Raw genomic sequence first — 12,828 nt, 5'->3', positions numbered from 1 at the left:
GGAAGGGCAAGTGGAAAGATAGACAAGTCACTTAAAGATGACCTTAGCAATTAGTGTTAATATATACAATGTACTTAAATATATCATAATTAATAATAAAGGCTTGTGGAAAGGCTTACTGTGTTCAAAGAGTTGATCTGCATCAATCCTCCCTCCTGAAAATAATCAAAACAAATTCTTTTTCTTATTTTTCAAGAAGAGAGTAAGAGAGAGAGAAGGTTGTTGCGAAGAAAATTGGAAGGTCAAAAGAAATAAACCATATAATTTAATTGTAACCTCACAATGAACACTTCTCAATTAATTATAGAATCGGCACACAAGAAAAGAAAAGAAAACAAAACTATATAACAATTAATAGGAAAAGTACTATTGGACTTTGATGATATATTTAAAACATCCAAATATGATAGTAAGACCAAGCATTTGAAACAGTAAATAACACAATCTTATACTATTGAACATGGATGGATGACAATTGATGACGTACAACAGGCATATAAGTCAATTGCTTACGATTAAATTATCATCAATCCTCTAAAAGGAAGTTCATGTTTGAGCCTTCTATGTAAAGGAGGAACTATCTATAAATAGAACTTAAAGAGGACTAAAAGCACACTTAATTCAAGCAAGATATTCCAAAGACTCCCCATTACCCGTGGAACACAATTTGCAAGAGATGCAATCTGCGAGGATTCAGAATTGGATATTGCACCTGCAAGTAACAAAAAATATGTAGCAATGATTTTGCTCTCGTCAAAAGCTTATAACAGATTTACATCTATATATTTCAGAATGCTAAGGCAAGAAATTACTAGGATGAAGTTTAGATGCTGAATCCAGTGTTGTGTAGGCATTTAGCTTGAATACAAAATGAGATTTTCCTTCAGTGCCTTCTAAGTTCATCACATTTAGACCTTGCATAAACATCTTGTCACAAGAATCAGGATCACCAACTGAAAGGTACTTTGCTGTAACATCATCAATGTACTCAGTGAGCCTTCCAACAGCAATATCTATGAAGAACTTGTAATGGGAATATGAACCAGATGAAGCCTGACTGGCACCACAACTTTCCTGAATATTAAATTCCTCATGATGTTAGGGATATTCCAATAATTATAGCAAATACTTTTCCTACTTCCCAGTAATTAGGAATAGAAAACATCTAAATGAGAAAATTATGGATTATAAGGACAAGGGTTAATGGCAAAGAATTCAAAAATCTTAGATCACCAGACCACTTCAAAAAAATCTCATGGAATGGCTGATCGAACTATAAAAGAATGTCAAGTTAAATTCCTATTACCAACCAAAAGCATAATAATTAATCAATAAAGAAGTGAAGAACCGACAAAAAAAAATTAAAACTAAAAGATCAAGAGCAAGCAAAATACAAACAATTCACTGCCAATCCACCGCATTGTGTGTCTATTGAATTAGGGAATAGTGGAAGCAGACAAATGCCAATGAACACATTGGTTTAAGAAACGCCCAAATCAAAGAAATTTGTAAATACATTTACTAACAAGTATTGATTCAAGCAGGTGGCTATATAAAAAAAAAATTATTCTATATCACTGAATATATATCACATTGATTATGTAAACTACTATTATTTCTTTAATCGTATTTTAATGTTATAACTATAGCTATACACATTTTTAATCATACAAAGGAAGGTGAATAGTTACATATTTTATAATTAGTTACACACAATGGTCATGTGTGTGTGTGGGTGGGGACATATCCAAATTGGTCAGAGTAGGAAAAAGAAAGATAACGACTATCATTCTCTCTCTGTTCGCTAAGCAATTGACCACTACTTGCGTGTTTTTATTTATTTTATTTAGGCATCTTTTTCCCCTTATTGACAATCTAACTTTTTCTATATCATACATAGATAAAAAAGTTTTTATAAATAATAGTGATTTAATAACTAAAACATTTAGCTGATTACAAAAAACTATTGAATTTAATTTGATAAATAGTGAGTGTTAAATAATTGACGATAAAAAAATAATTTTTGTTACGAGTAAATGATCGATGTCATTAGGTAAATATCTCCACAATCCAACTTCCAACGTGATTTTTTTTTTACAATCTCTTACAATCATATATCATAATCGTTGATTTTTGTCAATCAACGGTTATGATTTTCGCAAATTAAACTCATTAATTAATTATTAATTCATAATAAATGACAACTGTTGAATGGCGGAGATCAACGATTATGATATATGGTTGTAAGAGGTTGTAAAAAAAAAAAGTTGAAACTATAACATTCCTCTTATTTTTCATTTACAATTTTTTACTCTTAATTTATTATTATTAAATCAATAACTCGGTCAAATCAGCAATTTTTTATTAGTGGATTTAATTCAAACCCTACTCCAACAAAATAAATTATCAGAATTTTAAAATACGTTAATATTATTTTGTTTGTATTTTAAAATAAAAAAGCAAGAAAATTATAAAAAGTATTTATAATTTTAATAACAATACAGCTCAGAGGCCAGCTGCACGACCGCCGCCGCCGATTTTATCGCCCAAAACCCCTGGCCACAAACATTCCGGCCGGCGGTCGGAAGAAGATTTGGTCAAATAGTGCCGATGGCGAACATGGAAATTCGCCGCCGCGGGAGCAACATCGCGGTGGGGGGTTTTGGGGTTCAACTTTTTCCCGGAGGTTAAGATAAAATACAGGGGCGTGAGGCAGAGGCTATACAGGGGAAAATGAATGGCAGAGATCCAATGTATAGAAAACAAAAATGATCATCAACCCACTTCCACAAAATCTTATGAAATTAATGATCGAATATAGCATAATGTCAAGTTTCATTATACCAACAAAAAATTGAATAAATAAATAAAGTCTCAAAATCTTACTTGCAATGAATGATACACGAAGGAGAAGCGCAAGTCACCACATCGTCTGCAACAACTGACAAATCGATACAACTTATCTCCAACGCCATTTATCTGCAGCAAAAAAGAAGAAAATAAAACCATAAATTAACAATAACAGTTCACACAACATAAAAGCGAGTGAGTAAATTACATCTCTTTCTGGAGAATATCGGGTGAAAAGAGTGCCATGTTTCGCCACCTCATAAGGCCAGGGTGACGGCTTGGGCGGTGGAGAAAGGGTGGGGTCAAGGATCATCCCCATGGTGCAACTACTGTTATCCTGAACCACCTTTTCATTTTCTAGAACCACCTTCGCTTCATCCAAAACGCCGTCGTCAGGATTCCGGCCATCGCGCTTCATTGCTATCGAGCCCACCATGGGTCCCGGGTGGGCCCTGATTGTCTCGGAAACAGAAACCTGGTAATCGGAGAAGCCATTTTCACCCATCAGATTGCTGCGGTTGACGGCGACAAGAACGGCGGCCGAAGCGGCGGCGTGCAGGAATGGAAAGCGGCGAAGACGGTGGTGATGAGCAGAGGAATGAATGGAACAGTGGAAGAGGGAGGCGGAGATTGAGGGACATAGGTTTTTTGGTGGGAAAGCGTTAGGAAGGGGGGATTGGTGGAGAGAGAAAGAGGTGATAGTGTCAATGAGAGGCATAACAGTGGAAGTGGTGGGAAATGGAAGAGAAGAGAGGAAAGGGAAAGAAGGAGATATATTATTTCTAATCATTTGTATAGCCAAGAGCAGATTGAATTGTTCCTTTTCCTCCCTTTTTCTTATCATCCTTCTTTGGTTCCTCTTTCTTGGTGGGTTTCTCTGACTCTGAGTATCCCAAACTTTTTCCAATGTTTTCAGGTTTGCTGCTCATGGCTGTGAATGGAGGAGTGTGGAGAGGATGTGGGATGGACAATACGGGAGAAGGTTAGAATTTTTATACTAAAATTTCCTGTGTCTTCTCAGTTGAATTTGAGTTGGTGAATAGGGGTAATCTTCTCAGTTGGATTTGAGTTGGTGAATGGGGGTAAAAAGGTCTTTTAGTTTTGATTAGGTAGGTGGACTCACAAATGTACATGCAGCATGAATTGCCCTCCCTATGTTTATGGCAGCCAAAAGTGTATAAATCTCCAAATTTAATTGGGTCAAATCGAATGTATCCATTTGGAAATTCTAATGTAACCATTACCCTGGGTTAGAATAGTCATTGATTTTTAAAATTCAGATTAATATAATATTTTCCTAAGAGTGGGGGAGGTAGAAAATAATTGGGTACTGGTTAATATTTATTCTTTGGGATATATTTTTCTTATGTTGTAGGAAAATAATTACCTCATGTTGTAGAAATAAAAGTATAAGTGGGACCCACATGTAAGAGGAGAGAGAAAAAAAAAGTGGTGGGACCCAACCCTTTTTGTGTGTGTAGGAGAGATGTTTATCTCATGTAAAATGAGATAAACATAACCCTTATTCTTTTGATAGTTCCTTGCTTTTCCATTTTTATTTTGATCTTCTTATCTTGCAAATAAAAATAATTGGGAAGTTGGTAGATACCAAAAAATGCTCCTTAGCAGCATTTTATATATCCATTGACACTGAGTAAATCAATGGTTCAATCAAACATGTTCTTCTTATATCAACAATAATAGGTCTGCACTATGATGTATTTCCCAAAAGCTTCCAAGTTCATGCTTTTTTTTTATCAAAGAGAAAGCATATCACACCCCACACTTTCTTAAGATATATGGCAGGGTTGGTTCTATATGCTATATGAACTACTCTATTTTATGGTGTTGAACAAGTAGATGCTCCATGAATCCTGTTTCTTTTGAGCCTAGAATTTTTTTTTTTTTTTTAATCTCATGGGTCTTCGTAGTGTGAGTTTAGTTTATAGTACTAATGGATACCAAGATCAGGTCATATGCTTGTTCAGAGAAAAAAAAAGGCAATCATTGTTAGATTTTGTAGGTGGTGTGTGTTATATCTATTTAATAATATTGACTAGTAATTATATGCTTGTCAATTGAGGTCATCCATCATATTGAAGCAGAGCAAAGAACATGAGTAGTTCCATTTACTGATTTTCACTCATGAGATGATTGATGAGATGCCACAAAACATATTTGTAGGAAATTAGGCATGTTCCTTTAAGCAAACTAAATAAAGCATTAAGGTCATGTGAATCCCAAATCATGAAAGCCGACTAGTATAAACCCCAACAATTGCAAATTAGTCTCCTAAACCACATTCAATTTCCTCATATATCACTACTTGCATTAAATATATCTTTCATTTTTATACAAGTTTTTTGTGATTAAGATTTATGTTTTTCAGAAAAACTTCCATTTTTATCACTACTTGCCTCACAATGGTATCTTGTTTATTTACTGTGCTTTCTTTTTGTGCAGGGGAAGTAGCTTAGAAAAAGATAAACTTGTCTTTTTTGTGATTTGAATTATATGGATCCTAATGAAAGGTTTGATCCAAATGGGGCTAAATGACCCAAATGGATGGCTTAATGATACGACTGAGCTCCTTAATATCATGTCAATATGGTTGATGATGGAACAAGCCATTTTGGAGTTAGTGATTGTATATATTGTGTCTTATCTACGTATGTGTCGCGCGGTTCAAAGACGACGTGAGAGATTATCACTAAGGCAACGAGCTATACCAAGGATAAGGGAAGAATCAAGGGTAGCATTCATAAGGAGGCTAATAAATGATGATGTTGCTTGTGTAGAACAACTCCGAATGAATATTTACACATTTCGAGTATTATGTTCTCTTGTACGTGTTGAGGGTAAGCTAAAGGAAGATGGGTTAGTATCAATAGAAGAACAAGTAGCTATGTTTTTACACATATTAGCTCACCATGCTAAAAATCGTGTCATCAAGTTTAAATTCCAACGGTCGGGAGAAACTGTTAGCAGATACTTCAATTTAGTTTTAAAGTCTGTGTTGAGGTTGCAAGAAATTTTATTGAAGCTACCAGACCCAGTTTCTGAGAATTGCACTGACGATAGGTGGAAATGGTTTAAGGTATGAATTATATTATTTTTCAATTTTGCATTATTTGTACTTATTTCACATGAATTAAATTGTTAAAGGTTGTTTACTTATCTATTACAAGGTTGTCTTGGAGCTTTAGATGGAACTTATATTACTGTTAATGTTCCTGAGGCTGACAAGCCAAGATATAGAAGTCGAAAAGGTGAAATTGCCACAAATGTGTTAGGAGTGTGCTCACGAGACATGAAATTTGTGTATGTGTTGCCGGGTTGGGAGGGTTCAGCTTCAGATGCTAGGGTATTGCGCGATGCAATTAATAGGAGAAACGGCCTTAAGGTTCCAACGGGTAAGAACGTGTTAGTCATTTTATCACAATATATGGTATATTGAACCTTACTTATTCTATTAAATAGGAAAATATATAATGGACCTTACTTGTTTTATTAAATAGGATACTACTATTTGGTTGATGGTGGATACACTAATGGGGATGGGTTTCTTGCCCCTTATAGGGAGACAAGGTACCATTTAAGCGAGTGGAGACATGGACATGTTCCGGCAACTCCTCAAGAAGTTTTCAATAAGCGACATGCTCAAGCTAGAAATGTCATAGAAAGGACATTTGGGTTATTGAAGATGCGTTGGGCAATTCTTCGAAGTCCAAGTTTTTACCCCGTTAAAACTCATAACCGAATTATTATTGCTTGTTGCTTACTACACAATTTGATCAGGAGGGAAATGGATATAGATCCTTTAGAGATAGAGCTAGGTAACATGTCTATTGATGAGGAGGTGGACGAAGAGCTACATGATAGCATAGACACCATTCACACCATTGATACAAGTGAAGCATGAAGTGCTCGGAGAGATGCATTGGCTAATGAAATGTACAATGATTGGGTTGCTCATTAAGTCTATATGTAGTCTTTTTTTTATCTTTTGCATTTAAATTTAAATTGTACCTTAAAGTTATGCATTTTTATGTTTTAATTTGTTGAAAGTTATTATATACATATATGTTTCAAGTATGTAATTTAATTAACTGGCCTATGGTACCATGAGGCTTGTCAACTTCTCCCTACTAATCCATATTCAGTAACAAAAGCAACTACACAATTTTATCAAACATTATTGTTTTGGATGAACTTATGTCTTTTTCTAAAAGAAACTGCAGGGGTATTTGGAACTTTACAAATCATGGTATTGTGACGTAATGTTAAGCACATTATGGACCGTAAAACCACAGTAAATTTGTTTTAATTTAATATATATATATATATATTAATGATTTTTTAAAAAATATTGTAGATTTTTATTTTTACAATTTTTTTTGGACATACTCATCAATAGGTTTTTATAAAAATTATATCATATGACATATTTGTAAAAATTATATAAATTCTTCATTAAAGGGTATTTTTGTCAAAAATATTTATTTTAATCCTATACAGTATTATACAGTGTATTACCAAACACTGGATAGTATTATTTTATACAATACATTATCTTATACAATGTCGTGCCAAACGCTGGATAGTATTAAAATTTAATCAAATCTTATACAATCAGGCTTTATACAATCAGGCATTATACTATCAGGTCTTATCCTATACTATGCACCAAACATGCCCTTAGTCTTTACATTTAATTTTTTAACATCTTCCGAAAGTGGGAGACGTAGCCAGCAGCAGGTGGGACTCTGAATCAGGGATTACCTTGTGAGATTAGGTCACGTGACGGTTGAGATTAGCCAGCATTTGTGCAAAGTCCACAAGACCACAACCATGAAAATATTTTAACTTCGTATCGAATATATATATATATATATATAAACGAAGCAATGTCATTTTGTTTATGCATCTACTATTACTCAGCGGTTTTCAATACTAATAATAATAACATTCACGTTCACGTTAAACTACGTTGTCCCATGAGAAATCTTGATGAACCTGGCCCCAGTCGTTCGCCCAAAAGCGTGTGCTTATCCATACATGATAAAAATATTCAATGGCACAGAAGTTAATATACATACATATATATATATATATATATATATATATATATGCATTGCTTCATATCGTTAGTAACTAGTAAGAATATATTGTATTGCATAAGCTTTTTTTAACTCAGGTAAAATTAAAAAATTTGAAATTATAAAAGATGTATCCATAACTGATTCAAGTTGAACTTTAAAATTTGGATTAATTGAAAAAAAGAAGAATAAGGTATACATAATTAATTTAAAATAATTTGATTATTAAAATTAAAAATAATAAACAAATATAATTTTCAGAAATATTAAACCTTTTTTAAGAATATTATACTTTAATTTAGTATATAGAAATGAATTGTACTTGTACGTTGTTTCTAATCGAATGTTTTGTAAAAATTAATATTTTTATTTTCATCTATATATTTTATAATTTTACATATTTATCTTCTTCATTTTGGGAGCACAAAAGTGCATACATCGTAAATACATGAAACTTACAAATTCGGTCAGACAAAATCTTCAATGTTGAAATTTTAATCTAACCATTCATTCACTTTTTTTCATTTGGTTTCATTTGTAAGTCAATCAATTGAGAGTAGAATTTGTGTTGGACTTATAGTCATTGATTTTTAAAGTTTATATTAATTGAATATTTTCTCTGAGTAGAAAAGTCTTCTACAGTTTCTAGCAGTATCCAACTGGGAATTAGAGATATCATTTGATTTCGTTTTCTATCTTCCAAATGTGGGAGTGGTACAAACATATTTTCATTTATTTTTTAACATCTTCCTAAAGTAGGAGACGTAACCAACAGCTAGGACTGTGGGAGGGAAAAATGTAACGCGTCGAAAACCAAAAACTGGGAGGGCAAAGAGAAGAGACAAAAGTGGAATCAGCGTGTAATTATATTATTTTATTTAAAATGCAATTAGGCAATTAATTTTACCAATTGAATGAGTGGAACTATAAGTTTTACTAATATCTTTTTTTTTTGGTAATCAATATAATATCTTATTTAATTTTAAAGTATTATTTTATATTGATAGGGATTTTTTTTTTTGATACGCTGATTTTACTTCTTGTGCAAGGCTTTACCGGGTGAGATTGTGGTCCCATGGAAAAGGCGTTCAATTCCCCAAGTATCGAAACGAACCGCGATTGGGGCCAACAATTACCGCCACAAATTAATAATAAAACATACTTTTGTGGGATCGATAGGCCCAACGATACAACTACCACACATTAATAATATAACATTGGGAACAAATTAACAGTTGTAGGAAAATCTATTAAGTTAAAGAATAAAAACTAACTATTAATTTGTATTTTAATAATTGAGATCCTATAATAGGATCTAATATCACGTAAGAAAGTACATTCCCTAAAACATTTGATTATATATTTAATTATATTATTTGATTTAAAATACAATTGGACTATGAATTTGACCAATTGAATGAATGCAACTTATTTTACAATTTTTACTAATATAATAGATATTTAATTTTTAAAATATTCTTTTATGTTGAGATGGATTTTTATTTTTATTTTTAATTTTAATTTTGATTTTTAAAATATTCCCTAAAACATTTTGATTTTTAATTTTAAGGTCATGTTGAAATGACGGTTTGTCTGGCACAAAATTTTCAAAGGTCAAAAAGTGTGCAAAGTCCACAACATCGTAACCCATGTACCGAAAATATTTTAACTTCTGTGCCATCAAATATTTACATGCATACGCAAGCACCAACTTTCGTGCAATCGAGTGGGGCCAACGATCAACACCACAAGTTAATAACAGAACATACTTATGAGCGATCGAGTGGGGCAAACGGTTACTACTACCACAGTACACAAATTAATAAATAGAACATGGAGTTGGGGTCTAATCTACTTAAACACAAATTAATGGTGACGGAAAATGTATTAAGATAAAAAAATAAAAAGAATAATCATTCATTTATGTTTTGATTAATGAGATCTTCTCATATGATAAATTAGAATATCCATATTACATGGAGAATTGGGAGAGAAATACTAGCTTGAATCTATTCAGCCAGTAATATTCATAATGAAACATATCTCTTGTTTGGTTCGCGCATGTTGAGATTCTATGGTTACCGGAACTGTCAAATTATCATTTAACCATTCATTCTCTTCCATTTTATTCTTCTTTTCATTTGATTCGTTTTCTATCACCTGAACATATATCTAAAAGAATTTAATTGAATATTTTTTTATTTGGGATTCATCTAAATTTATTTGTGCCCAATAGGAAGTGTGTGTTTATATAATTAGTCTATATCTATATAATATATTTATGCTCAATAGGAATACATGTTATGTCCTTATATAAATTAGTCTATCTATATAATGCCCAATAGCAACTGGACGCGTGCATACATGTATATGTTGCATATAGTTTGTGATATGAAGACGAATATATAGAACTCACTTTAACCATAAATAAAAATAAAATCAATGAAAAATATATTTTGATTCTTATACATAATATTTATTTTTAATTTAGTGTATGTTGAGTCTAGAGAATCGTAATAATATATCGTATGATATGCGTTCAGATATACCTTAGAGATAAGTATCCAAATTGGCTGATCACTACTAGAAAAGTCTATTTTTTCGACGTAATTTTTCCGTCGAAAATGATAAAAATTCCGTCAAAAATGAAGTTTTTGACGAAATTATCGACGGCATTCAGGCCGTTGAATTTTGCTTCGTTGATAACAATTTTTTCGATGGAAATAAGAAATTTTTTCGGTTGAAAATTTTCGACGAAAAATCAATAAAATTCCGTCGAAGGAAAATTAATGAATTTTCGTCGAAAACTGATGTAAAGATTTTCGACGGAAAATAAATTCTGTCGAAATTTTTTGACGGAATTTGTTTTCTATCAAAAACCCATACAACAACTTTCGACGAAATTCTATTGGTTTTCAGTCGAAAATTTTTGACATAATTTATTTTCCGTTGAAAATCTATAAAAATCTATGAATTTTCGTCGAAAACTGATGTAAATATTTTTGACCGAAAATAAATTCCGTCAAATTTTTTTAATATTTTTTAAATTTCTGTGTACAAAATTAATTAATACCAATTTTATGTGTACTACACCTAATAAAAAAATGTAATCAAAATAAAAAACATATCAAAATCAAATCTCCTTAATCAATACATTAAATGTATAAAAGTACATATCATATATTAGGCTAAGTATTAAAAAAGATTTATACAATTAGCTAGCGGTATACAATAAGTATATATTGTAACCTTAAAAAATTAACATATCAATGCACAAAACAAAACTGACTTAGGATATTCCAACAAATACAATATTTAGTGCACAATCCTTCTATTCCAATAAATACAATATTCAACTTCATCAAGTACTCAAACCTAAAAATAATAAGTTTTGTAGACTTAAGATAAGAAGTCTCGTCTTCACACACATGGATAAAGATTTTAAGTGGTGAACTTGAATATGGGGAACCTTCGCAAGGCTCTCGTTGACTTGAACCTCTCTTTGCTCTTTTGAAATTGCAACTGAGACAAAAGAAGAACAATGAACTTCTTTTTTGCTTTCTGCAAACACAAATAGGTAAATCTTCCAATATCAAATAATAGATTTCTCTCATGGACATGTACAATGTAAGTTAAAATTGACAATATTAACATTGATTTGTTAGTGCAGTCTCTCTTTTTTTTTATAACAAAAAAGTTTAAATAGGGTTAGACATCGGTATCCCACTAGAGTCAGGGAAGACCCCCCTAACCTCTATGAGGGTTTCTGGAGGTATTACATATCACCCAGCAACAAAGTCTTCAGATCGGCCAGCGGGATTTGAATCCACGCCCTTGAGGAATATGGACCAAATTATTAGCCAACTGTATCCACCTTTGTTAGCTTAGTGCAGTCTTCAAATTGCTCATCTAAAGAAACCATAGAAACATCATTTTCGTACCATTATTGTTTTCATACGGTAGTAACTCACTATTGATGTTGGCTGTGTGTGTCACTCACCCCCAACACTATTAATAAATCAGTTTCTCCTATTTTGTGACCATAATATATATATATATATATATATATATATATATATATATATATATATATATATATGGGTCAGGATCATTTTACACCAGTGTAAGTTACACTCTCAATCTTGTTCGTTGATTCCATTTATATCTAACGGCTCAATTTTTTTAGTAATGTTAACCATTGAATACAAGTGGATCAATGGGCAAGATTGAGTGTAAGACTTCTAACTCTTACACCAGTGTAAGAATATCCTGCCCCTATATATATATATATATATATATGGGTCAGGATCATTTTACTACACCAGTGTAAGTTACACTCTCAATCTTGTCCGTTAATCCCATTTATATTTAAGGGCTCTAATTTTTAGTAATGTGAGTCATTGGATATATATATATATATATTAATTAAGAATACAAACAAATTAGCAAATGATAGTCTATCTAATTAAATAATGGGATTTACATTTGTCATTTAACATGACACAACAAATTTTCCTACATACACAATATTTTGTGAGGCCACACTTTTTGAAGAAAAAAAAAAGAAATTACAGCACGCAAAATGAATCTCTATAACATTACACAATCATTTTTCCTACAACATAACTCTTATAAAACCCTTAAATAATAAACGGAAAACAAAGTAAAAAAAGTAAAAAATATACCTTGAATGGTGTCCCTGGATGACCACACATATGTTGAGAATAAACTCCTCTTTGGCTTTCCTCCACAGCTAATAAATTAGGCTCTCCCAATGGGATGGCTTCAAATCCCATTAATTTTGCAAAGTCCATGAAAATAAAAAATAAATGAAAAAAGTATAGCAAAAGCATCTAATAAATTAAAAAAGAAAAGAATA

At 32.0% G+C, this 12,828-nt stretch overlaps 1 protein-coding gene across 1 annotated transcript; it reads left to right on the top strand.

Annotated features, from left to right (window-relative positions):
* Positions 1-3,411: 3,411 nt before the first annotated feature.
* On the top strand, positions 3,412-6,772 carry LOC133301974 (protein ALP1-like). Its single transcript, XM_061501686.1, has 5 exons — positions 3,412-3,493; positions 3,767-3,832; positions 5,382-5,931; positions 6,016-6,263; positions 6,369-6,772. Exons 1-5 carry the CDS (start codon positions 3,412-3,414, stop codon positions 6,770-6,772), a joined length of 1,350 nt encoding a protein of 449 aa, XP_061357670.1.
* Positions 6,773-12,828: the final 6,056 nt, after the last annotated feature.

This window comes from Gastrolobium bilobum, unplaced genomic scaffold (genome assembly GCF_033153095.1).
Source record: "Gastrolobium bilobum isolate Gb01-03AN ecotype WA unplaced genomic scaffold, APGP_CSIRO_Gbil_v1 utg15890, whole genome shotgun sequence".
In the NCBI taxonomy this organism is placed as follows: Eukaryota; Viridiplantae; Streptophyta; class Magnoliopsida; order Fabales; family Fabaceae; genus Gastrolobium; species Gastrolobium bilobum.
Note: the sequence above shows the minus strand (reverse complement) of the source record. Positions and strands in the feature narration are given on the sequence as shown.

Bases quoted from the DNA above. Each gene is read 5' to 3' on its own strand.
- LOC133301974 (XM_061501686.1), top strand. From the start codon at position 3,412: ATGGAAAGCGGCGAAGACGGTGGTGATGAGCAGAGGAATGAATGGAAC. The intron at 3,833-5,381 runs GTTAGAATTTTT...TCCTAATGAAAG, and splicing joins GATGGACAATACGGGAGAAG to GTTTGATCCAAATGGGGCTA. The intron at 5,932-6,015 runs GTGGAAATGGTT...AAATTGTTAAAG, and splicing joins GAGAATTGCACTGACGATAG to GTTGTTTACTTATCTATTAC.